The sequence below is a fragment of the Lissotriton vulgaris genome, chromosome 6 (assembly GCF_964263255.1).
Source record: "Lissotriton vulgaris chromosome 6, aLisVul1.2, whole genome shotgun sequence".
In the NCBI taxonomy this organism is placed as follows: Eukaryota; Metazoa; Chordata; class Amphibia; order Caudata; family Salamandridae; genus Lissotriton; species Lissotriton vulgaris.
In genome coordinates, this window is record NC_141694.1 from 1,256,768,973 (window position 1) to 1,256,796,164 (window position 27,192).

Here is a 27,192-nt window from a genome sequence, read left to right on the forward strand (position 1 = left end):
CAAGAGAAGGGCAGGTTTGCTGTTCCAAACTCAGGTCTGCCCTAGAAGGGCCCCCTGCCCCCAAGAACTCAACCTGGTCAGGTTCAAGCTCATGTGGGGTAGTTCCTTCACAGGGAATAGGATCATCTCAATCTGGAGAATGATCCTCACTCTTTGTTTGGGGGGCAGACACAGCCTTGCCCCTCCTGTTCCTTCTCTTGGAAAGCACCTGGTCCATTGTTCCAGGATCCAGGGCCTGTTCAGTGTTTGTCTTCTTGGCCTGTGACCTGGTCACAGCAAACACACCTGCAGTGATGCCCAGCATTTCTGCATGAGTCCTTAATTCCACATCAGCCCAAGCTGATGTCTCCAAATCATTGCCCAACAAGCATTTCACAGGAAGGTCTGAGCAAACAACTTTTCATTGGGCCAGTTACCCCTCCCCAGCTGAAATTAACAACTGCCAAGGAATGGTCTGTCCTGACATTGTTAGCATTGGTCACTTGGTAAATTTCACCAAGTATGATCTGGTCAGGGTCCACAAGATCTGTTCTCACCATAGTGACACTTGCTCCTGCGTCCCTGTATGCCATGGCCGCCATACCATTAATTAAAGGCTGCTGCATGTATTTGCCCAGGTTACTGGGACTGACAAATAAGGTGGCAAGATCCCTGCCACCATCACAGACAAGTGCATCCTGAGCTGGAGTTCTGACTAGGCCAGACCCCACCTCAAAGCCCAAGGTTAAACCTATTAATCCTTTGTTCCCTGTACCACCACTTGAAACTATACTGGGGGGAGCAGTTGCCTTAGGAACAGTAGTGGTTGGAGTTGAATCCTTGGCCTTGGGACAATTGGCATCTTTTGACAAATGGGTCTTTTCCTTATATAAATAGCACCAAGGTTTATGTTAGCTTTTTCCCTTGTTGGACCGTGGCTCCCCCCCCCCCGATGCAGGTTTGTATGGCCCTGATGAAGACTTTGATCTTTACCCTTGTCCCCACCCTTATCTAAAGTTTTAGCATCTTGCTTCTTAGGATCACCACCAGTGTTCTGTTTGTTCTGCTTCACTCTGATTCGGACCCACTTATCTGCCTTCTTCACCAATTCTTGGAGAGAATGCAGATCAGAGTCAACCAGATATTGATGCAACAACTGAGTTTGGCAATTATTAAGGATCTGAATCAAATTGTACAATCCCTTGAAATCATTCACTTTGCTGTCAAGTAACCAGCCTTCCAGAGCCTTGATAGCACTGTTCACAAAGTATGCCCAGTCCTGATTCTATGCCTTCTGGGTGTCTCTGAACTTAAACCTGTATCGTTCAGTGGTTAAGCCAAACCCATCAATGAGATCACTCTTCAGGAATGAATACTTATCAACATCCTCTTCTCTAACAGTGAGGAGCTTAACCCTACCTTTGTCAGCAAAGGAGAGCCACAAGATAGCTGCCCACTGCTCTTGAGGGTTCCGCTGAACTTTACAGGCCCTCTCTAAAGCAGTTATCCATTTGTGGATGTCATCCCCAACATGGTAGGGAGGTACAATCTTGTTCAGGTTCCTATTGTCAAAAGAATGTTCCTTAATTCTAGAAACACTGTTGCTGCCACCGTGGGACTCTAGTCCCAATTTCTTCCTAGCCTTCTGGACTTCCAGGGACTCCTTATCAAAGGCCAACTGCTCTTGCCTGAGGCTAAAACTGGCTTTCTTAAGCTCAAGTAGTTGGTATTCCCTATCCAAGGAGTGGTCCCTCTTACCTGATGCAGGAGTCCCTAGTGACTGTCCTGAATGGTTAGACTCTGCAGCGGGAGATCTAGATCTCCTGGGTAAACTCTGCACTCTTCCAGTAGGGGTGAAGAGGGGGCCATCTTGGCCCTTATCTTCATTCTTTTCCTGAACATCTGAGTTGTCAAGGGGGGACCCATCTTGGTCCTCCTGGCCAGGGTTTGAGTCTAAGTCATAGAAAGTTTCCTGTCCTGACTTGTCCTCATTCCCTGTCCCATCCACTCTATCCAATTCCTCTGACCCAGGGTTCTTCCTGAGGTAATCTGCGATTAACACCTATATCAGGCTTTGAGTGTTGGCATTTCTCCCTGCCTTCAGCTTTCTAGAGGCACACAGGGCTTTCTAGTTCTTGAAATGAAAGCTCACTGTATCTAGAGGGCAGAGAGCTACTGACATATCCTTTATAAGACTTACTAAGTAATGTGTGGTATGTGCACCTACCTAACCTAGTGGGAAGCTAAACTCTATTAGGTTGAAGAAAGGGTGTGCTAAACCCTTGATTTGCCCAACCCCAAGTTCAGTAGAACTTACTTATCCAAGCTAGTATTATCTGTACCTATATACTAGTGGTTTGCAGTTAATCAATACAAAGTTTTATCTTGTAAAACAATGCAGGCTTGAATCCCAACCGCTGCACACCAATGTGAGAAGTTGGCCTGGTATATGCTGTCCACTAATTAAAGTGGACACCTTGCACCAGTCCAAACGACCCTTATGATGTATGAGGTCAAAGATAACCTTTAGAAAGCTATCCTAGTGGTAGCTGTGGAGAGCATCCTTCAGGCTCAATCTTGAAGGAAGGTAAACAGCTTGTTTTACCAGAATTTCACCGTTAATATTAATTAAATGAAAGTAGACCCACACACTAGTTATAAAAATATGTATTTATTTATATAACACTCTATTGTATCCTCTACACAAGGATACAAAGCACACAATACTGTAGCACAGAATCAATCTTAAGTAGCAATAATACACAGTGGGCCCAGAGGAGGACCAAACCATAAACCAAAATAGTGGTATAAGAACCACAACTCGAGTCAAGACCAAGTCTAGAAGGTGTATAATCATTGGGACCCCAAGGAACCACCGAAGGTGAGTATGTAGGGACGCGACGGAGGACGGGTGCAGTGTGAGTACACGACCGCATGCGCCGTACAATTCAATGGGAGAGTTGTGATTGCACTTTTACAGTTTAAGGATGCTTCCCAAAGGACTAGGAAGAAGCCACGAGAAGTTAGGAGGTTAGAGAGCCACCCCACTCGTGGATACTATGGTACCGAAGTTACCTATCCCAGGGGAGCCGGGTGCATAGGTCTGAAGTAGCGTTGGACACCGCCGTCGATCTCAATGGGAGTCTTCAATCAACAGTCACTGCAGGGAAGGAGAAAAGCATCCAGCGGAATCAAATGTGGATTCAGGATGAAGAGAACCTGAAAGCAGAGGGAACAGAGTGTGTGTCACCGGGAGTGACAGGGCTGAGTAGGCAGATGCCCACCGAATGTCGGATGTTTCAGGTGAGATGAAGGGTTTCTTGACTCAGCAGCCACGGGGACCAGGCAATGTTGAAGATGACCAAGAGCCAGATGCGAGCTGTCCCACGAAGGATGTTGAGTGCTGAGGGGTTGGAGTCTGGCAGGAGCATCAGCAAGCCTTGGCTACGGCAACCCACGCAAAAGGTCAAAAAAGGTTGCAGAGTAGACCAGCAAGGTCCATGGGTCTCACCAATTGCAGGGGAGTCAGGGCAAGCCTGGACCAACAAGGAAGCCGCAAGAAAATAAAGTTGACCCACACAGGGACCCACAGGCCCGAGCCACATGAATCGTGATGGGACCTCAGGCAGTTTCAAAGAACAACAGCTTGCAGGGCACAGAATGCGTGGAGGCCAGAGTTCTTGGTAGGAAATGTGCTCAGAGGTGGAGGCTATTGACAGCCCAGTGCACAAAGTTGGGGAACGCCAACAAGCATATACACTTGCAAATGTACACAGTGCACATGGGTTTGGGTTATGTAGTCCCCACGAGGAATATTGACCTCAAACTTGGTGAGATGTCAGCTCAGGCTCAAGGAACATCGTAACCCACCTCCTGTGTTGCTGGAATCTTTTGGAGACCTCAGGACCTCAGGAGCAGCAAACCAGTCAGATGCATTGCGGTGCCTACAGATGCAGGGAAGTGACTCCTTTACTCCAAGGGAGACTCTTCTGTTGTATTTGATGCTCCACAGGCCCTGCATGGAGCCTGTATGGTGCATGGGCACAGACCAAGCTTAGGACAGAGAAGGAGAAAGTCGGGCCCAGTCGAAGACCAGCGAAGTCCAGAGTGTCCAGACGGTTGGTCAGTGGTTCAATCTTGTCAACGTCAAATCTAATGTCTCACAGCCAGGTCAGACCTTTTGTACACACGTAAGAGGGTTGGACAGATTCAGGGGACCCACCCAGAGGAGGGTCTGGACAATGGGCAGGATACTCCCCTGTCATTTGTCCAGTTTCACACCAGAGCAGGAGCCAACGGCTTACAGAACTGGTTTGAACTGGACTATGCACAAAGACGCCAAGTAGGCCCCTCGTGCAGACTTTCAGGCACTTTGGAAGTGCACCCACCCAGCCCCAATACACTAATTCCTGTCTGGGAGGTGGTCACAGCTCCCTGTGACAGGATACCTATTGTTCTGCCTTCCCCTGCTCGAGCTTGGCTCAGCATCAGGAGGGCAGAAATGTGTCTCTGGTCGGCAGCATCCATTTTGTGCTAACCGGGTCGAGAAGGCTGGTACTGAAAGACCAGGGGCCCCACGTAGGTTGCTTCAGAAGGGTGGAATCATACCTCCCAAACTGGTTACCAGGTTGAGCTTTGTTTTCAAGGTGTTTGATAGCAAACATGATATGTTTTGTTGCAGCCGTTCTCGAGATAGCATTTACCGCAAGTCTGGCTGCGTCACAGACAACCCAGGAGAATGGTCTCCCAAGGCTGCAGAAGGGCTCTGTTCTTGCAGGGGCATCCTCTCACTTAAAACTCAGCACCCTGCCTTCAGGATTCTTAAGAGCTACTATAGGGGTGACTTATACGTTTTAAGTGTAGTGGCCCATAAATATTGTCAACCTATATCTTTCGTAAGTGGTGCAAGCACCAACTTATACAGACTGCAGTAGCAAGCTGTAGTTCCATTTTGCATGGCCTCTCCTGGGTGGCATAATACATGTTTCAGGCCATGGGAGTCTTCTGGGGTACTTATGTCCTGGGTACATGTGTACCATATACTAGGGACTGACAAGAGTAATTCAGTATCCAATCTAGAGTGTACCTAGTACACGACATAACTAATTTAAGGAGAAAGCAGATAGACTGAGGACCTGATTAACAGGATCCCAGTCAGACTAATCAAAACAGTGTAACATCAAGCAAAAAAGTGGGGGTAACCATAAGAAGCAGATCCTACTTTCCTACACTGTTTATTTGAAGCAAACTCGTTTTAAGACTCTGGGGGTTCATAGACTCTCTTTGGGCCTATCCGAAAATGCAGATGTCGGGGATTACATTATTTAATACATATTCTTATATAGGTTATAATCCTAACTTTTCCCGTCAACTGCACGAAAATTTGATCAACTGCTGGCAGGCATCCTGCATACTCACTTTAGGCGGCTCTTTCTTTGAAGGTGGCTGTCTTCTCTCTTTCGAGATAATATCACAGCGATTTTCTCTTCCATGCTTGTTTTCTCCTCGAGGGTGGAAGACGTTAATTGTTCCTTTAACGCCTTTTTAGAATACTTGAGGCAGGTCCTACCTAAGAAGGGTATTAGTTGGGCGTATCAAATGATCCTGCCAACAGAGATCCAACAACGGGCTGACATTTTTCAGACATTAATGAACAATCGATTGGCAACCAGGCATAGAAGAAGACAATGGGCGCTCAACAAACAGTATTGTACTGCAGTAATGATGGTGCTACCAGGTGAGGAGGGGTCCGTTGCCAATTCCACCCCAAAATTCCCTTCAATGAAAAGAGTAGGAAATCTATACAAATCCTTTCTCAGCACACATTAAGTAATAGATGGTCAATAACAATCTGAAAGTCTCCAATATTCTAGTCCACTTTTATTCCATAGACATCCGTTCAGGGACATGATTCAAGTCCTAATCGATTTTCATCCATACAACTTCATCAACAGCATGGCTTAGTTCATCAACAATAAAACGTGTTACAGTTGATTCAATAACAATGCAGTTTCCTCTAGCCAACACGTACTTTGTTGTGTGTTATCTCACACCTTGACTTCTTCAGGGCTGCAATTCCAAATACACAGTGTCACAAGAGTTATCTCAAGTCTCGAGACAAAACCGACACCCATTAGTGTATCATGCAAAGTGAATTTTCCTATCGTAAAGGAAAAAAGCTCCCGATAGAGTAATTGTGATCCAAAGAGACAGAACAGTCACCTAACATAGTGACAGACTATGTATAGTAATAAAGGTTTCAAAAGTATAAACCAAGGAAACACATAAAGAACACAGTAATGGCTGTGTTCTTTATGTGTTTCCTTGGCTTAGTAGTATAGTTGATGAATTAATTGTATCAAGTTGCATTGTTGATGAACTAAGCCATGCTCTTGATGAAGCTGTATTTATGAAAATCGAATATGGATTGAATCATGTCCCTGAACTGATATCTAAGGATTAAAAGTGGACTGTTCTGATTAGAGCTGCAAGTGGGGTAACACAGAGATTAAATAGAGGGGGGCTCAGATATGATCAGATCATTCGGCTTTTCTCTGGTTTCGTATGCGGATGACATGCAAGACTGAGATCCTCTTTTTGGTCGAACACTTGGTGGCCCCAGGAACTGGGGATTCTAGCGATCCCCAGTGGTAAAGTAAAAAACTTTGGAGTAATTATTGAGAGTAAGCTATCTTGTGAGGGACAAATAAATCACATCACTTCCTCATGTTTTTTCATTTTGAAAACTCTAAGGAAAGTGTTGCCTTTCATTCCATTGAGCCTACAAAAGATGGTATTTACGACTCTTATTTCATCCAAAGTGGACTACTGCAACAAGCTTTTTATTAATATTCAAAAGCAATATTTACATAAGTTACAAACGCTGCAGAATGCTGCAGTACAGTTACTGCTAGGCATCCCGAAATATAAATCCACATCTCAAGCATTGATTCAATTACACTGGTTCCTAATAAGTAAAAGCATCCAGTTTAAGACACTCTGTGTTGCCTTCAGGTCACAGAAAGGCGCTGGCCCTGAATATTTGATACAACGTTTTCAACGCTATATCCCAACATGCTCCCTACGCTCATCCACCAGTGGAAACCTTGTAATCCCCAGATTTAAGAAAGCCAACTGGGGTGGTAGAGGATTCATCTCAAGCAGAGCAAGGCTGTGAAACTCACTCCTGACAGAACTAAAACTTTATACAGATATACTGGAATTCAGGAAGAATCTAAAAACTTGGCTATCTAGTAAATAATCTTGATATCTGCTAGATTTTTAGCTTGTCCGTGTCTGCTAGTGCCTAGATACCCCTGGGTGATTGTCACGCTTTATACATTTTATTTTCATTTCATAAGTGGAAGAACCTGGAAAGTCAATCTGCATTGGCATGGGCAGTCCCAGGTCGGTGCTCTACTGTAAAGTCTGTTCCCTTTTTTTTGTTTTTTTTTTAAATGTATTTTTATAAATTTTCATAACCCAGTTCACATTGATACACAGAGCACAATATACATCACAAACGTGGCTGGCAACAATTGCTGTCACATAACACAATAGCATTATAGCATTATAATGTTACAGTCAGGGTTTGCACAGTGGGATAAAATACTCTAGAACCATACTATGACAGTCTGCAGAATTCACTATTCTGAGTGCAAGCGATTACATGTAGGATATTAAGCTATCATAATCTGTTAATACGAGACTCATATGGCTTATTAATATTCATTTTTTGGGGGGCAACCTCGTACAACATACATTCAGTTATTATCCCCAAAATCAGCTTGTTTCGCCAACAAATATTGCACATATAGACCCCAAAACCTTGTAAAAGAGTAGACCCATGGAGACCAGTCTCCTGACTTTCTTATTCAGAGTCTTCGTGTACCCCAAAAGCACTCAACCAAATCGAAGGCATTTTCAGCTGCTGCCGCCTTGACACCCGGTTTAACATGCTGTAGAGCCGCAAAAACTGTTATCAGATTGTCGGCTTCTGTACGGCCAGGTACAAAGCCGACCTGCTCAGGACCCACCAAAATAGCCAAAAGCGGGGTCAGTTTGTTGGCCAATATTTTAGCAAAAATGTTAGTGTCGACATTTATCAATGATAGTGGTCTATAAGATGAGCACTCTTGGGGAGCCTTGTCAGATTTCAATATGGTTGCGATCAGTGCCTCACGCATGGAGGGGGGCATTGTGGCATGTTCTTCCATCTCCTGGTAGAGTGATCAAGTATGGGCCTTATAAAAGGCCACAGTGAGCCCATCTTGGCCAAGTGCACTTCCATCCCGCATGGAGTTCAGTGCCATACGGATCTCAACAGCATCTAGAGGTCTCATGAGATACTCTCCGTGGCTATCCATCAGCCAGGGTACTTGTATGTATTTCAGGTAGTTCACTATATTTTCTTTGTCTGGGGTAACTTTGGATCTATACAGGTTCTGATTATATTGGCCAAATCTATTTACTATTTCCGCCTGCTCTTTCAGGGCAGTTCCCTTCTCATCTAATAATTCTTGGGTGACTCCAGATTCATACCGTCAGCGGGCAATCGCCGCCAGCACTGAGCCCGGCCTGTCTCCCTCACCATAGGATCTGGCCAATGTGTACTTCCCCATTTGCTTGATTTCTCTGTCAGCTTCCCCGTGGTACTCTTCCAACATTATTTTCAATGGTTCTAAAATCTGAGGGACTCTTCAATCGATCAAGCGCCGGATCTCACACGCAGTTAAGATCCCCACCCCAAATTAGTGGCAATGGGTGACAGCCCCTAATGTATGTTAACAGTGAATGGTAGAACTGAGGGTCATCATAGTCAGGCCTGTATGTATTTAGAATTTGAAAGTCAGCCTTCCTACCATGACATCTTGGGGTTACAAATCAACCAGCAGGATCAGTCTTGCATTCTTCAAGTTGTATGCCTGACTTGGGATTAACCAAGGTAATTACACCCCTGGAGTGTGAGGTGAAGCCGCCTGCATGGAATTGCCCTGCTAGGTTACACCTCGCGAGCATAGCGCTATTAGGGGCAAGATGCGTCTCTTGCAGCAGCTCAATGTCTACCTCCTTTCTGTTCAAGTACGCCAGAATTTTACACAATTTTCTATGGTCATTTAAGCCCCTCATGTTCCATGTCATTAATCGCAGGCTTCGTCTATATCCCTCCTCATGTTCACTGTGCGTCATTCTTCACTTTCACATGTTCTGACAATCCTAGCTGCTATAACAAATGTGTTGCCGTAATCATTCACGCCCAGTGTGACCATGTGAACTGTAACAAATGTACCAACCCCCCCCCACCCATCCCATGCTAACCCCAATTAGGCATAAGCTGCTCTCTTCCCCCTCACTAGCAATTACTAGTACATATAGCAAGAAAACTACAATTGTTTAGTAATAAGCACTATTTAACTTGTGACGTTTGAGAGTAAAACGCATTGGGGCAGATGTTACCGGCCATCCCTTCTGTGGGGTCCCAATGCCACACACCCACTTTCCGAATAATAAGAGACTTCCACTGGAGGTACTAAGTCTCTCAGGGAGCCTCGAAAACAACTATTGATGGATAGCATCTCTCACTCAACATGATGCTGACTTCCCGTACCATTAAGCCTGGCCTATGCGAGTAAGGGACAGCAGAATCATACATTTCGGCATAAAGTTATATTTCACAGTAAGGAGGCACTCCCTGAAAGCTAAAGGTCCAATCACCCCAATCCTGCACAGATTATCTACTCACGGGTAAAATTATCATAAAAGTCTGCCGTGCAGTGTTTCTCATCAGTCATTTTTATCAAGTCCTCCATCCGCTCCATCAGCCCGATCATCCGCCATCTTGTCTTTCCTGCACTTTCCGTTCAAGTTCCAATCTTTGAGGGATTTTTGCAGGGACTGGGGGTCAGAAATATCCTTGCTTTACCATCGAACATCACTCGCAGCCGCGTCAGATACAGCATCTCGCATTCTACTTTTTGCTCTCGCAGCTTGCGTTTCAGAGGCGCAAATTGCTTCCTGGCCTCCTGGACTCTGATAGTAAAGTCCGGGAATAAAGAGAGAGAAGAGCACTCATGTTGCAAATCTCCCAGTTCTCTTGCCCTCCTCAGCGCCGCATCCCGGTCTCTGAAGTTAAGTAACTTCGCTTTTACAGGTCGAGGAGGTGCTCCCGGGGGCGGCTTATGTCCCATGAGGGTTTCACACTAGGCAGCTTAATAGTTCACCATGAAGGCAAGGAAGGCTCAGATCCACCATGCCCCTCTTGAAATGTGACCCCCGCTTTGTTGCCATGCAATGTGGCACTGCTTGTCCATGCACAGCTACCAGGACCGAATACGGGAAACATTGTTTACAATGCGGTGTTTATACTGCAGTACCTTTACAACAATGCCATTACAACGCAAGTCGTTACTACGACTTGCGCTGGATGGCGCTGTTGGATAAGGATTATTGTAATTTTATATTCCAACACCTTCCCTACAGTTACGTGGGTTGGTGTTGGAATATAAAATTATAATAATCCTCAATCCGCGCACACCAACGCAAGTCGTTGTAACAACTTGCGTTCTAATGTCAGCGTTGTAAAGTACTGCGATCTAAAAGATCGCGTTGTACTGACGTAAATCCCCAATACAGTAGCAGTCCCATAATGGGATATAGGGCCGCTCCCGCCAGGTGATGAGGCAAATGGCGTAATGTTCGCAACGAATCCAGGTCCCCTGCACTCGCCTAATGCCAAAGAATCCACTCCGGAGGTAGTCTGCCAGCAGGCTTGCACGCCAGGTCGGTGCCAGTTAGGCCGCACATCAAAGATCATCTCCGCAGCTTGGCCTTGACCTCCGTCTCACCAAACACGCCACAGAGCTCATCAGCCCGGTCACCGGCAGAGTCACCACTCACTCCGCAGAAGGATTGCCACCAACCAGGGGGTCCAGCCGTCTCCACACCTCGATGGTCGTGAGAGCCGGGTGAACGCTCGCCCCCGCCTCAGCAGGAATCGTCGTCCTCTTCAGCAGCTGCGTCATGCGGCTCAGGGGAAGCAGCGTCTGGTCCGAGAACTGCAGCCCGGCCGTGCCGAATTACTCCATTCCTACAGCCTCCAGAGCGTTTCGATAGGGCACAGCACGCTCAGGATCTCGAGCAAGTAACCAGGATAATTATAGCTAATAGCTGAAGGATCGATGTGGCAGTTAGCGGAGCTCACTTAGCAAGCAGCCATCTTTGGGCCAGGCAAGCGCCACCCCCCTGTAAAGTCTGTTCCACGTAGGAAGACGGATCACCTCAAAAGTTTGCATTCTCACCTTTCATTTGCATTAGCCGTTTCAGAGGTCTGTGGTCAGTTTGAACTGTGAAGTGAGCATCAAACAGGTATTGTCTCATCTTCTTCAGATACAAAACCTAATGCCTCCCTCTCAATGGCACTCCAAAGCTGATCCCTGATGATGTCAGCTCTGAAAGCTTCACACGTAGATCGTTTGATACCTCGGAGTTGGTTTGTTGCAAAAAAGGCATTCAACCTCTTGAACTTCTCAATTCTGGAAGCTCTTACAGCACAGAATGTTGATCTGATCAAGTGAGGGAAGGAAAGGATGGGGACAGCAGGGAGGGAGACCAATGAAAGAAATCAAACAATTAGATAACATTAGCTAAACACAATTCTATCCCTTTCAAACTGGTATAGGTAATGCGTTACACTCTCTATTACCTGTAGGAGAAAACCACAGCACCTGGTCTTCATTATAATCATGAAATGCATATGGCTCTATCTTTTCCATGTTCGCCTTTTAAGACATAGAGGAACATGAATATACAAAAAAGGCTAAACAGTACATCAGCATGTAGTGTGTGTCCAGGAATAAAGAGGAGTGATCTTTTATCTGTGTACCCACCCTTACAATCAGGGTATTGCACTTCACAGGGGAGCTTCTCACTACGTACTTCAAATGCCCCCTGTTACTCAAAACATAATAGTAAAGACAAAGAATCAAAAGCAAACAAGGGTTCCAAATAACACACAACCCAGTATATGGGAATTTGCTGGTTAATAAGAACCAATACAATATTTACTGTTTTTATCCACCGTTTCTCAACACGGCTTTGTCATACCATTCCAATGTAGCACTATACAATTGCCATTTGTAAACCTGGCTTCTGCTAGTAGTGCATCCTCCAAAATACCAAGTACACACTTACAGCTGTTTTCACTGTGGATTATGAACACACTACAATCCAAGAGTTGTGCCGTTTCCATCACGGCTGTTTAAAAAACAAACAATACACAGCACACTAGAACTCAGAAATGCCGTTACGTTGCACGTTTATGGTAGTGGCACAAAATTAATACACCCAAACTGGTTCCATTGTGGGTTGTAGTAGCGCTGCCCTTTTGAACCCACAACCCTTTTGGTTACACGTTACTGATTAATATGCTAGTAAATTCACCCAAGCTGTTTCCATCACGGCCGCGTGTGAAATGTTTTAAATAGCAAAACTCACCAAGAACAGTTCGTAAATGAAAGCCGGTGCTAAGGCACCCTTACCACACCATAACGAGTCCAAGAATGGGAACCGGCAACCAGCGTCACAACTGGATCCAAGAAGAATAATCGGCATCGCTTGTTTACCCGTACTTCCTTTAATGGCGCCTTGACGTCGAATATACCTCAGGACGCATCTCTGCGCATCACACTGCCCAATGGGTAATGGAGTCCAAAACCTTCGGGCTGTGACCGGACAATCTGACAACTTCCTAAACGGCTTTCCGTAACAAATGAGTAACCTCCTACTTATCAAAGCAGCAGGCTGGTCTTGGCCATCATCATTGCTCTCAGATAGGACCGCTCCTATCCCTAGCTCAGAGGCATCAGTCTGCGCATTAACTGCTTGGTGTAGTCTGGAGTTTTGAGAATGGGTGCTGAGCACATTGCCTCTTTCATGGTGTCAAAAGCCGTTTGACAGCTAACTGGTGAATTTACTTTCTTGGGCATTTTCTTGGATGTGAGTTCTGTGAGGGTGTCATAATGGATCCATACCCCCTTCACAAACCTCCTATAATACACAGTGAAACCAAGGAATGCCTTGACTTGATTCTATGTTGTTGGACCCTCCCAGTCCAGAATAGCTTGGATCTTAGTTGTAAGGGTTGCACTTGGCCTCCACCAACTCTGCCAGGCAACCTGCCAGAAATCTCCAATTGAGGATTTCTAGTCATCTTTGATATTCAAATACTTGCCCGATCACAAACCCAAAGCTTCCACATTCGCCCCCTTCCCAAAGTAGTGGAAAGAGGAGGTGTGAGATTGCTGTGGGTCCATGATCGCACTGAGGAGCAAGTGGTGTTACGGCTTGAAAGCTGCCACTGAAATAGAAGCAGTTTGACTATTGGCGAAGAAGCCGATAAGGGACCAAGAGGCTGGATGTTGCAGGCTGGACCCTCGTGTTACACAAATATACTCAGCCAAATGACTAGCGGTCTTTCAAGCAGGTATTGACACATGTCAAGCAGTAGCATTGACACAATATTAACAAAGGTTAAACTCAATTCCCTAAAAACTTATCAGGCCCAGCTATTAATTGGAAGGGCAGTCCTAAACTATGACTAAAGACTAGATATGATCTTTAACAGCAATCAATAAGTAGCAACAGACAAGCAAATAGCAGAAGTACTTATCTGTAATGAAGCAACGAATAAAAGAGGATGATGACTCTGGACATACATATTGTTTGGACATTCTGTTGCTTTATAATGTATTATTGTTCTTTAAAAAGCTGGATGTTGGGGCAGCAATAAAAGGTTATTGCATAATGGTAGCCTCCGGTCTTGTAATGAAATCAGCCACCTTTTCATTGCCTTGTTTAACACATCAATAGCCACAGCCACCTTCTCCAAAAACAATGGAAACACGCAAAAGTCAACCCCCTACTAAAGAAACCAGTAGCAGAGACCAGTGAATTCAACCGATCTCTCTGCTCTCATTCCCGGTCAAAGTAATAGAAAAACTTGTCAACCAACAATTCTCCTCACATCTGGAACCGAACTTCCTACTGGATTGCTCTCAGTCTGGATTCCGCAGCAACCACAACACCAAGATAGCCCTCATGGCGGCTACCTACGACATCCAATCCCTACTCGACTGAGGAGAGACTGTGACTCTGATCCTCACAGACCTCTAGAAGGCTACGATATGGCTCCCACCACACACTCATCACATGGCTGCCCAACAGGGACATCCAAGGAGCTGCTCTTGGATGGATGGCCTCTCCTCACCAGAAGAATGCAAAATATAATTCTACCCTTCACCTTTGAACCAAAGGAAATCATCTGTGGAGTGCCCTTAGGCTCCTCGCTCATCCCCAACCTCTTTAACACTTATATGATACCTCTGTCCAGCATCATCAAAAGTCATGGACTGGCCTTATATCCTACGCCGATGTCACACAACCCATCCTCTCTCTCTATGAAGACACCACCAACACCAAGAACAACTTCCACAACTGCAGTACAGACGTTGCCAACTTTATGAAGGACAACTGCCTGAAGCTCAACACAGACAAGACAGGAGTACTGATCTTCAGAAACAAAAGCTCCCCCTCGGATGCATCATGGTGGCCCTCTTCACTCAGACCCTCACTGACCACAATACGAACCAACTACAGACCATACAGAACACAGCAGCCAGACTCGCCCTAGAACTCCCTAGACAAACCCACATCTCCCCCTACCTCAGGGAAATGAACTGGCTCCTTGTACATAAAAGATGCTAGGTATCAAGCTCCTGGCCGACGCATACAAGGCCCTACACAACTGCAGACCCACCTACTTGAACCATCAACTGTACTTACATCGCCCACCATACATCTCCGCTCCACTTCCGTCTCTAACTTTCACCCTGCATCTGACTTAGCAGATGCAGAGGTCGCTCCTTCTCCTTCCTAGCAACAAAGACATGGAAGGAGCTACCCCCTTACCTCCGGACTTCCCTACTTCTTCCAGAGTTCTGAAAGTCCTGAAAACCTGACTATTTGGCTAATCAACTGGACCCTGCCATCGCCTGTATAACCTCACGCGTGACAAGAAGGTTTATACAAACCTACTGATTGATTGATGCTGAGAGGCTGTATGGATTGAATGCTTTTTGTTCATGGCAACACATTTGAAGGGAATCCATGTCTAGCTAATTTGAGGAACATCGAAATAAAGATTTTTGTGACCATGTATGAATGTTTGTTGTTTTTATTTGTTAGTATAGTCAGTGAAAGAGCATTCTTAGAAATAAACAATACCAAAAATACATTTTCTGTGCGTGGTATTAAATTCTCAAGATTTTCATCTTCAGCTATTGTTCAAGTGGATGGACATTTTTTGATTAATATAATTATTAAAATGTTCTCTGGAATACTGAAACTGGCTCAGCAAGTCCAAGGCAGTAGAATGATCACACTAAGTATTCTTATTTGCCTGCGTTCCAGGTTCAGTGAAGGACTAGAAGCCAGCAGGTGCAATCAGCTTTTTGGCCTTCCTATAGGGGTGCTAATAGATGTATTCTCCACATGCTCTGTAGTAAAAGTTCCTAATTGCCTGTTATTCTTGTCTTATCCCCTCACATACATGGTAGTCAATTAATGGGTTATGCTCTGAGCAGATGGTATTAACTAATCATAACACACTTTGCAGTTGGCAATAGTGGATAATACCTTACAATCAGCTCTAGATGAGAACTCTCAGGACACTCTTCATCATTAGTGAACACATGCCTATGGGCAGTGAGATCAGAGTGCAATTACAAAAAAGAATAAGGATGCGTGAGTGTAGTACCAATAAATAGCACACACTGCATAGGCAGGCTGATGTTTAGGAAAACATCACTTGCACATGTAACAATAATCCTCACCTTTCTCTCCAAAATTATGTAACTTTCATTAAACTTATCAGTTTACGTTTGTTGTTTTGAATTAGTATATTTTACTAGGATCCATCTCTTTCCATTGGCTATCAACCTGTCCACTCCCTTACATCCTAACAAGGTGAACATGCATCCTTGCTGTTATTTCTCTTTAAACATATTTGCGTGTATTATTTGTCTGCCAGAAAAATACTTCATGCAGTCTATTCATACTCATGGAATGTCTATAGGCAAACTAGCCAAATACACTGCTCTGACACTGGAGATCTTTAAAACCTTTAAACCCTTAAGGGTGCCATGGCTAAAGATACTCTTACAGCTTAATAATATTGTCATCTCCTACTTCACATGATTTACTAGAAACTAGGTTGCTGGCAACAAACTCTGTGTGATCAATGTTCCTACATATACTTGGGTGCCACTGTAAAGTTTGATGAGAGTCTTTCATTGTGGTCATGGAAGGGGAGTTTGATGTGGAAAGTGAAAATGGACCTTAAAGTATGTTTTGCCTAATGCCATTTTTATCTTTACAGCAGCCACAGTGGTTCCCGGCAGACACAATAATTAGAGGGAGCCGAAGCCTCCTACCTCATTCTGGCGAAAGGGTAAGACGGGGCACGAAAGGCCACCATGTGTTTGAGCATTTCCTTCACCATGTGTTTGAGCATTTCCTGTGCCTCAGAACATTTAATCTTTTGGTTTCTATGAATGTGTAGTCGACAAAACCAGTCGTTTCTAGCCACCTGTCTCTCTGCATAACTAACTACACAATCTGCTCTATCATACATTGTCTTATCTTACTGCCTACTGAAGTTTGTTAACTTCAAATGAATGCTGTTTCATCAAGGTTAATAAAGGCTTCTAATGGATTCTTTAAATAGATGACTATTTACAAAGTACATTTCTCAAGAAAGTGTGGTTTAATACTACCATATACTCATAACCAAAATGAATAAGGAAGATTGTATGTGAATCACTGCTGTTTCTTTCGTTTTTGATTCCAACATTACCAGCGGAACTAGCCATTCACGCTTTCAATATAAAAGACACCGCAATCTTCTAGATAAATTATAAATTCCAAGCAAACCTTTGAAACTGTTTATCTCATCACCACCAGAAAGCAAGCTTTCTCTTAATGAAGTAGACCTAGACCCAGACTGATGGCTTGTACAAACTTCAACTGTGCAAAAGTAAATAGGACTTTCCCTGGCTTTGTAAATGCATATTTAATGCAGCACACATCTTAATGTCATTCGCAAGTAGAAGTATGGTGTCCTTTACATATATTTTACAAACAAATCTATGAGAATTATGATGCCTTTTATGATACAAGATTTGGAATACAACTTTTTCAGAAATATCTGCAGTTAATTCGATGCCCTCTGCCAGAGCCACCAAACTCTTTCCTCACTCTTACCATGATCTACTGACTTCATTATAATCTTTGTACTCCTTAATGATAAGACCAGGACATGGCATTGACAGACCAGAAATGTATCACAGACTAGATTGGTAGGAAGATCGAGAATCAAGATTGCATTGTTGAAGCTTAGCACCCAAAGCTGCCATAATAAATGGAACTACTCTGCCAGAGTAACTTTAATGCATGATAATTATTCCTTGGTACATAAGAAGCCTCCTCCATCTCTGCTGACTTAGGCCCAGTCACTCAAGGAGCTTGTGGAATCCTGCAAGCTTCATAAGCTGTCGCTGGACTACCAAGGTCTTAGAGGAATGCTAGAGACATCTTAGGGAAAAAAAACACATGCACACACCATGCAGTGTGTATCTAGTCTGTGGACTTTTGAAAACTCTTACATTATCATATTCAGAGGACTTTAGTAACTGTTTTAACTTCACATATTCTGAATACACATTCAGGTGCAAGAAAACACCTGACATGAGATTCACTAAGCTTCGACTCATCAAAACCTGCACAACTAAAAAGGTTTATGTGGACTTCATTATTTCCCAGGGGAGTTTTCCAAAGATGTATTTTGAATACATCTTTACACAACCCAAACGAAAGGGCCATACTGAGTGAATATTTGGCTAGCTTTTGTACCCACATGTACCCAGACATGTATAAATATATTTCAAAATATATCTATATATAAATGTATATATTATATATACATATATGTGTCTGTGTGTGTATAACTTGATGATATACACATAATACATATATATTCAAGCATGTTTTTGTTATAAAATGGTAGGACAATATTAATAATTTGACATCCTCAAATACAAAGTTGTGGGCAGAGCAGGAACGTGAGCCTTATTAGTGGAGGCTGGAGTTGGCCTTAATCTTTGCTGAAATCATCTTTGATTTCTTTACAGCTCCCTGTATGCCTTTCTAGACACCGCATGGGACAGAGGAGTTTTCCATTGATTCTGCGCATCCCCCATCATATTGCTGGAAGAGTATGCGTAAGTTAAAAAGTATTTTAATGAGGAATAGGAGCCAGGTATTTGGGTGTTTCAGTTGCCCTCCATGCCTGTTCCCTAATATTGGATCGACTATAAATGTTATTTCCCACATCCTGCTCTCAATCTATAACTAACCTGACCAGCCCCTAAACAAAGCTTTTCCTAGCATTTCTCACCAACCAATAATACCTCTACAATTTGTACCATCGTCTTAGTATCTCCACTTGTTGAGCTGTCATTAAGCCCTCTTCACTATTCAACTATGCTTCTTTTCTGGCAAATTCTTTCCCCTTTCCTCTTCTTTCCGCTTATGTCTGGATTAGACGTCACTCTTCTATTAGCTTCCCCATTCGATTCTCTGGCACTTCCTCCCTCACCTACCCAACCTACAAATAAAGTGTAGATAAGTTCAATAGGCATAGATCTTCATACACTTTAGATATTTGTTGGCTCGCCAGTTTTAACCACAACCATATTTCTACATTTATATGCACTTGCTTGGCATACAATGTATGAGATTGCATCCAGTAGATTAAATCGCCTTCTTAAACGTGGGCGCTGCTAAACACTTTGATGAGGGTTTTTCTTTATGGGCATGGTGTTGTGTAGATAATGGAAGTAGGCCTTGGAGAACATTTTGCCTCATGCGATTTTTTACCACTTCAGCAGCCACGCTGGCCCGCCACAGAGGCAATGATGAGGCAGAACAACAGCTTGGTACTTTACTCTGGCGAAAGGGTAAGTGACACAGGATTTCAAAGGCCACCATGTTTTTGTGTATTTTCTTTTTCCTAGTACATTTTATCCAGTTGTCTTCTAGCAATGGTGGATGGTCTAAAAAGCCAATCTCATCCCTTGCCCTTGGCCCCCATCTAAAGTAAAACTGTACAACCTCTTCTTTACAGCATCCTAATCCTATTGGCATCTGGGTTTTGAAATGACTGTTTCTGAAGGTTTATAAATGGTGAACAGTGAAAGAAAAAGTAGTGCTTGATTATGTTGAATATGGAATTTTAGAAAAAAACACTTGGCCATATTATCAAGGACGGCGTTATAATTATCGCCGGTTTAGCGGCAGAAAACTGGCACTAAAACGGCAATAAAGGGCTTGATATTATGCCCTGGAGAATTCCAATAGAAGCCCAGGTTCACACCATAACATGGACTTCTATTGGAATTCTCAAGGGCATATTATCAAGCCCATTATCGTCGCTTTAGCAGCAGTTTTCTGCCGCTAAACCGGCGATAATTTTTAATGTCCTCCATGATAATATGCCCCAGAGTCTGTTAATAAACACATTCTTCTTGTACGAGTAAGGGATTGTCCAAGCTGTTCTCTCAAATGGTCAGCCAACAATGACATTTATTGGATTTAGAATATTTAAGTTTTTCAACTCGCCTCAACTTTATTCCCCTTTACAGAACTGTACACATTTTGGCATGGTGGAAGGTATCTTGTCCAATTTGTTGCAGGGTCCAAGGTCTTGGACAAATCTGAGAAAGCCTTTTCAATGGAGCATTTGACTAAACCATAACTACATAATGGTGATTGCATTGTGTGCTATTCATGCTCACTTATCTTGGGACACATTTTTCAAACAACTTTTTTTCCAGTAACCTTGCAGTACTTTCTACCTGAAACATAATATTTGGCTTGATTGATCAACAACATAGTTATTTTCATATCATCTGCAGCAGTGCCCCAAACTATAGACATTTGTGTTGGATACAAGAAGCTTCTAAGATTTCTGTTTTACCTTGAACTTTATGTTGGCCGTACTAAATGTTCCTGTCCCTAGTGACACCACACATAAGTGGACACATGGAATGCCTTGTTTGTCCTGGTAATATCCATACCCTCTGGGATACTCTGACCACATGGCAAATCCTGGAAACTCATAGTCCTACCTTTAACATCTACAGAATAGACATCTTAACAAACATAAGGTAGAAATACTTAAGAACATACTAAAGAACACGTTTAGCCAATCCCTCTCAGCCACATACTAGTTTCATTTTCTATGGCAGACCAATCAGACCATGGCACTTCTCAATTTGTCAAGAATACCCAGCATTCTCTAAGGACTCTCGTTATGCCAGAGATTTACACCATCACAGATGCCCAAAACATGCCAGTATTTATTGTCACAGGGCTGTTATGTTACTAGGGGGTAGACCACAAGTTGCCAAGAAATATTACCATTATTGGAGGGCAGTATTTTACCATGGGTGGCAATGTGAATTCTCTAATGGACGTAACAGGTTTGCCAAGAATCATCAACACAAGTGTTATGTTATGTTATGTTATGTTAAAAAAATGTGTTACCGCGCACGGACACCAATTGGTTTCATGGCGCTCATGACAAAGTGGAGGTACAGAGCAGTCGGTGTGGACAGAGGGATTAATCATAAGCTAACTGAAAAAGATAGGTTTTAAGAGATTTACGGAAGGTGATATAGTCAGGAGAGAGCAGGAGGGAAATCCAGGTAAAAGGAGCAAGGAAAGAAAAACAAGCACCACCATGTTTTTTGCGTTTGAACCTGGGGGTGATTAAGAGGTTGTGCGCAGAAGACCTAAGATGCCTCGAGGGGATGTGGCGTTTGAGACTAAGGGAGGTGAAGGCAGGGGCGAGAGCAAAAAGAGACTTAAAAACAGTACAGCCCATTTTGAAAATACAGCGGGAAGCGACCGGAAGCCAATGCAATCTCTTCAACAGGGGCAAGACATGTTGGTGCTTTGGCTGTTGGAAAACCAATCTGGCCGCATGGTTTTGTACCAGCTGGAGCCGATGGAGATGGTAAGCAGGAATCCCCACATACAAGCAGTTGGCATAGTCAATCCGAGAGGTGACAAGGACCATAATGAGAGCCTCTGTGGATAAGAACCTTCGGATTTTGCAAATTCTGCGTAGGTGGTAAAAGCAGGCCGAGGTAACGGTGTTGATTTGAGGTCTCATCGAAAGGTCACTGGAAATGATGACACCAAGGCTCTTCACGGACTTGACTGGGCAAGGTGGAGGGCCAAGAGCTTGGGGCCAAAAGCTGGAGCTCCAAGGATTTGAGGACCCTCCTGTTAAGACCAACTCTGTCTGTGCCTTCGACAGATTGATTCCCTCCCCCCCCCCCATGCTATAAATGCCAGCTCTAGAAACACTTTTTTTAACCATTTGCTGTTCAGGCAGCATGTTTCTTTCATCTACCAGTGTTAAAAAATGCAAATGTAAATAAGCTGGATTAATTTGCAAAAAATAAAAACTCACATTAATACAGAAGCATGCACACTCACACACAAGCACACATTAAAGTACAATGAAATCCAGAAGGAAAACAAGTAGAAAACATATAACTCCTATTTTTTTAACTAAAATTCCTACTAATTCTCCAGTTGTGGCCGTCTTTCTCCAACAACATAGCATCGCCCTACTGACATAGAAAGTACATTTGTCTTTTGAAGTTTCTTAAACTGTTCAGCACCGCATTTGAATTGCTCAAATCTACTCTGCAGAGTAGGGTCTTGTAAAAGGCTGACAAAAATTGGTCCAATAAACTATAAAGAAATACGCAAAACCCTTCCCTCCAGCATTCCTTGCATCTCTCTGAATGATACGAGGCATGTACCAAAATACTTGAATCTACCTCAGTGGATTGGTTGATCTCATGGGTCAAAAGAAAGATTCGACCAGGAGTAATACCAGATCACTTTCTCCATAGACGTATTGGTCTATTTGAACTGACTTTAATGGCTTCTCAATCTAATACATACTGAAAGCTCCATTAAATATTCTTAAGGATAACAGTAATTTTATGGGGGGTTCAGATACATGCCAGTGTGTAGGGGAGAGATGGAACCTCTGAATGCTGCAGAACTGCAGGAATGGCTGCAAAGTGATAACACTGTGCCCGCTGCATGTTTTGCCACTTGTAGCTTCAGTGAGAACTCCCTTGAAGGGACTTCTATTAAGTGCAAAGGTCAACATAGGTGTGTCATCTCTAGGTGGAATAGGATTCTCTTTTAATGCTAAGTTCTATTCAAAGCGAGTGAATCTTTAAAGATTACTGATGCCAATAGCATTCCAGGTAAACGCTATTTCATCTGTTATTCCACACACTGTCTTAAAGACTACTGTAGTGATTATGTAGCCATTCCTTACTTAAGCTGAGTGATTTGGGAAGTGTGGTCTAGTGATAGGAGAGGGATCATTTGTGGAGAGCAGAGATGGCGGTTACTGAAGGTGGGCCTTGTACTGGGTTGTGCCTGGCTCTCTTTTTTGTGTATTTAGGGCTATCAGTCTGGACAGTCCTACACAGAATTACACAGGGGAACAGAACTGCGATGTTCAGTGTCACCCTGTACAATGCTGAGGGAGACTGGTTAAGTAAGATGTTAGTGGGGGGGGGGTATTATTGGATTATTTATACATTTTTGTGTTTCCTTTAACCTCCATGGATGTATTTCTGTTACATGTTATTTGTGTGAGACACCTCCAAAGCTGAAATCTGAATGAAACTCATCCAATTTAGATTATGCAATTCCGGATGCCGTGCCCCGCAACAGTGAAATATTTTTAAGCTGAACATTCACAAAGTAAACTGCTTCCACAACAATTTAGAGATACACAGAAATAATGAGATGCTTTGATGAGCGAACAGTCCTGTAGCAGGATAGCCATTCACATCTTTGCTATGCATATGCAGAAGGGTGGCAATATGCTTGCTCTTCATAAAAAACAAGCATGAATTGACAATTTTAACTCAAAATAAATATATATAAGATTCTCTTGTGGAAAAACGTATCCTCTAAGCCGGGCAACAAGGCCTAGTATGACCAGTCTACAGTCCTTCTTTTTTGGGCAGCACATCTGTATTCTTTCTAATTACTGGTGATATTGCATCAGTTGTGAGTAAACAAACTCTGATTAACTATGAAATGCAACTGATTCATCATAAACAAAAGCAATATATATAGAAAAATCTCTAAATTACTTCAATATGATTAGATGTACATTTATTCAGATGATCTATCATAACTGACTGGCTATATGAGTAATTTCAACGTTCCTTGTTCCTATACAAATACAGCATGAGCCAATCATAATCTTCGAACACAAGCGCCATAAATGTCCATTTTAGCATTTCATTTAAATAAGTCAGGATGTGTTTTTACAGAATTTCAAAATAGATTACTATGCTATTTTCATTCCTCAACCACTGGATACTGGCATTTTTCCAACTAAATAGATGAGGAATTAATTATCTTCCTTCTATAACAAATTATGGCAACACTAATAGCTAACTGGGTGTCACTAACTTTGAAGTTTCTAACACTGACAATCCAAATATTGGCATCAAATGGTGTACACGAAGGAGCACATTTAGGAATGACAGCAAAGCTCACCAACTTATATCTTCAATTCCTATGATCGACATGCTTACATTTGTTTATATCCCAATTTGTCAGGATGGACAAAAGAGAGAAGAGAAAAAGAACTATGATCTGATATAACCCTAGGGTACAAGGAGATACCAAGGGGCTTATTAAGAGTCTGGCAGTCCACAGACCGCCAGACTCGCGGGGATGCAGCGGTCTTCCGACCACCTTATTACAATTAGGGTGGTCAGACTGCCAATGCCCCTGTTCCCTGGCAGTGTTGTGGTGGTCTTGAGGCTGCAATATGCTTGGAGGAACTGCTGCGATCCCACCAAACATATTACAAGTGTCCTCTCTGCCACATTTTTCATGGTGGTTCCTCCTCCATGAAAACTGTGGTGGAGAGGAAACAAAGGGGGCCCGATAAGGCCCCCTTGTGTCTCAGGGCCATGGGGTGCATGCAGGGGGGGCCCTATATGTGCCCCCCTATGTGCATGCACCCCAGTTCCTGCACGGCATGGTCATTACATGCCATACCGTGCAGGAACTGTTTTCAGCGTTCCAATTGTGGTGCCCATTTTCTGAGGCACTGCTTTGACAACGTCGAATAATAGCCCGCCAAACACAAGAAATACTCATTATCTGGCAGGCGACCTGACCATGGGTTTGGCGCTGCAGCAGCAGGGCAGAACCAGAGACGCACTGCCAAACTCGTAATCAGGCCCCAAGATGGGGCATAAGAGCTTGGTAGGAAGGAACATGTCTATCCAAGAAAAAGATTTACGAGAGGCGAAAAAATATGTAAACCCATGTTTTGTCATCAGAGAATATCGTCAGACATCCACCAAAGCATAAGATTCCATTACATGCAACAAAGCAATCCTAGCCATTTCCTTTGAGCTATAGGAGGTTCTCGAAGAAGAGTTTAGCCCTCAACTACTAAAAGAGGATTCTATCCATGGGTTAAGGACGGTGTTGAAGTTCCTGCAAATAATCAATGGTTCTGACCATTGATGTAGCTCAGAAATCAGACTATTAATGACCACAGGATCATCAGTGTTGGCCCCATAGAGCACACATGGCATAATGCTTAGTTGACCCCTCTTGACTGTTGCTATGAGCCATCGTCTACCCACATCTGTACAGTGGTTGGTGAGTGTCTAGCTCTTATACCGAGCCAATAGGGTAATCCCTCTCTGAGAGAAGTGAAACAAGCTGAGGCTAGGACTTGATATGAGAAATCATCCAGAAGAGAGGCCGATTTATTCAAGAGCTGAGTTTCCTGTAGGCCACTTAAATGTAGATGAAGATAGTGTAGCATCTCTTTAATTAATTTTTGCTTATAAGGTGCCTACATTCCATTTATTTTCCACAAAAGAATATGAAGACCCTGGTCACTGGACCACACCCCTGGCTAAATCTTGACATTCTTGATCGAACAACCAGCACACAGTGGAAGAGAACAACAGCACAGAATAATTCTTGGTCCCAACTTTATCGTCCACAACCATAAGGCCTCAATTTATGTCCAGCAACCTGCCTAAACATGCTACAATACAAAATCATTATAGAGACAAAGTGACCCCAAACCCTGACCCCACCACCCGCCCCACCCCCAGCCTTCCCCCAACGTGTTCCTTTCATGCAAGGCCCAGAAAAAGGGCTTACCACCTCCTGGCCAAAATAATATCACTAGCAAGGGCAGTAGGCTTGAGTACATTAACTTCCTGCCCCGCCCCCCGTAGCACCCCAGACCAAGGATGAATTTGGGGAAAAGAACTAAAGTGGCAGGGCAGAAACCACGCGAGACACCCGCCAAAATGACCCAAAATGTTTTCCCCCAGACCCATAATTAATAAGTGAAAAACCCTCATGAAACATTCATGAAATCAAAGCTAGGTGCCTGCTGGCCCTGCAGATCTAAAACTTCCATTCGCAAAGAGAAATAAAAAAAGAAAAGAGGGAAGGAGTACCCAAGAGACTGAGTAAACAACTCTGTAAAAACCTATAAGGAAAAAGAATCAAGAAGAAAAAGACAAAAAAAATCAGGCAGATCAAATAACCTCCTTATTACCCCCCCCCCTCCCCCCCCCACCAACTTGGTTAAGCGCTCCTCACTCTCAGGCTGTTCAAAACATTAATACATTTGTTCCTCGTATTGGATGCACAGGATTGCTGGCTCCTGTAATAAAACCAAAGCTCCAAGCTTTTGAAGTGACAGGACTACATTCTCATGAGAAAAATCTGATTGAACAAAAAAGTCCAGGCCAGCCACTTTCACTGGTGATCTTGGACTAGCAGCCCTGTTTATCTCCTAACGGAGGAGGAAGTAACCCACATATATCGGGTTTGCCCATGAATAACGAGGATGTTAGCCCTCACGGGAGACCGAAATGGATAGCGATGGGTTCTCTGAATTATGCTGTCCATGTCCCAGCCCTGCAGTGTAGTAAAGGCTTAACTAAACAACCAAACTATATAGCATCTAGGATTGTTCCTCTGACCCCTCTGGGATCCCCAATACCCTGAGGTTATTCCGGCGAGACCTATTCTCCACATCTTTGACTCTTGATGAGAGCATGGTCATCTGAACTTCCTGTCATGTGATCTGGGTCTTGACTGCTCCCACAGCAGTTTGAAGGCTTTCCTGAACCTTCTCGACTTGTACAAGTTGTGGGTTCAGGGTGTTCATATTTGTAGAGAGCTTCCTTAAATCCTAGGGTTATATCAGATCACAATTCTTTATCGAAGAAATGGGCTGAGTGTTATCTTTCTGGGTCACTGATAGCGCTAATGCATCTGCTATTGCTGGGATTAAGAACTCTCAAGGGGCTATTGTGACCAATCCTGCCCTCATGCAAGAGGAGTTCCACAGCTTTTATCAGAAGTTTTATGACAAAGAATTATTCCCTTCCACGGACCAGATCTTTCAGTTTCTTTGGGTCCACCATCATTGGAAACTGTCTACTACACAATAGCACAAGATAGAAGGTCAAAAATCGCCATCCGAAGTGTAAGACGCTGTTGGCTAGCTGGCACGAGGCAAGGCCTGTGGCACCGATCAACTTCCATTGGAATTCTATGTTAGTTTGTCACATCTTGTAGTGCCGGTTCTCCATGATCTATTCAACTCTTTTGAATTACTTGGGGAGGTTCCTGGGTCATGGACTGAGACCAACATCATCATCTTTCCTAAGAAAGGGAAAGATCCCTTTCTTAGTGATTCATATCAGCCTATTTCTTTGATTAATTCTGATTCCAAGATTTATACTTAGATTTTAGCAAAAAGACTTGCTACAGTTATTTCTGATTTTTTTTTTATGAGAATCCACATGGTTTTGTTCCAGGGCGGGATAACACCGCTCATGTCAATATTGTTATCACTGCTCTTGAGGCAGGCTGTGCTCAGGGATATCCGGTCGGAGCAATAATGTTAGACGCTGAAAAAGCCTTCGACTGGAGCTCAAGGCCTTTTCTTAGGACATAATGGCTGTGCAAGGGTTTGGGCCGTGT

General features: G+C 43.6%; 1 protein-coding gene across 1 annotated transcript in view; it reads left to right on the forward strand.

The window, feature by feature from the left end:
- LOC147708720 (uncharacterized) overlaps positions 1 to 27,192 on the forward strand; it is a 241,214-nt gene that overhangs the window by 187,538 nt on the left and 26,484 nt on the right. Inside the window, exon 13 of the mRNA XM_086927370.1 lies at positions 18,978 to 19,049. Within this exon, the coding sequence (XP_086783496.1) occupies positions 18,978 to 19,049 (72 nt within the window). The remainder of the gene's footprint in view (positions 1 to 18,977; positions 19,050 to 27,192) is intronic.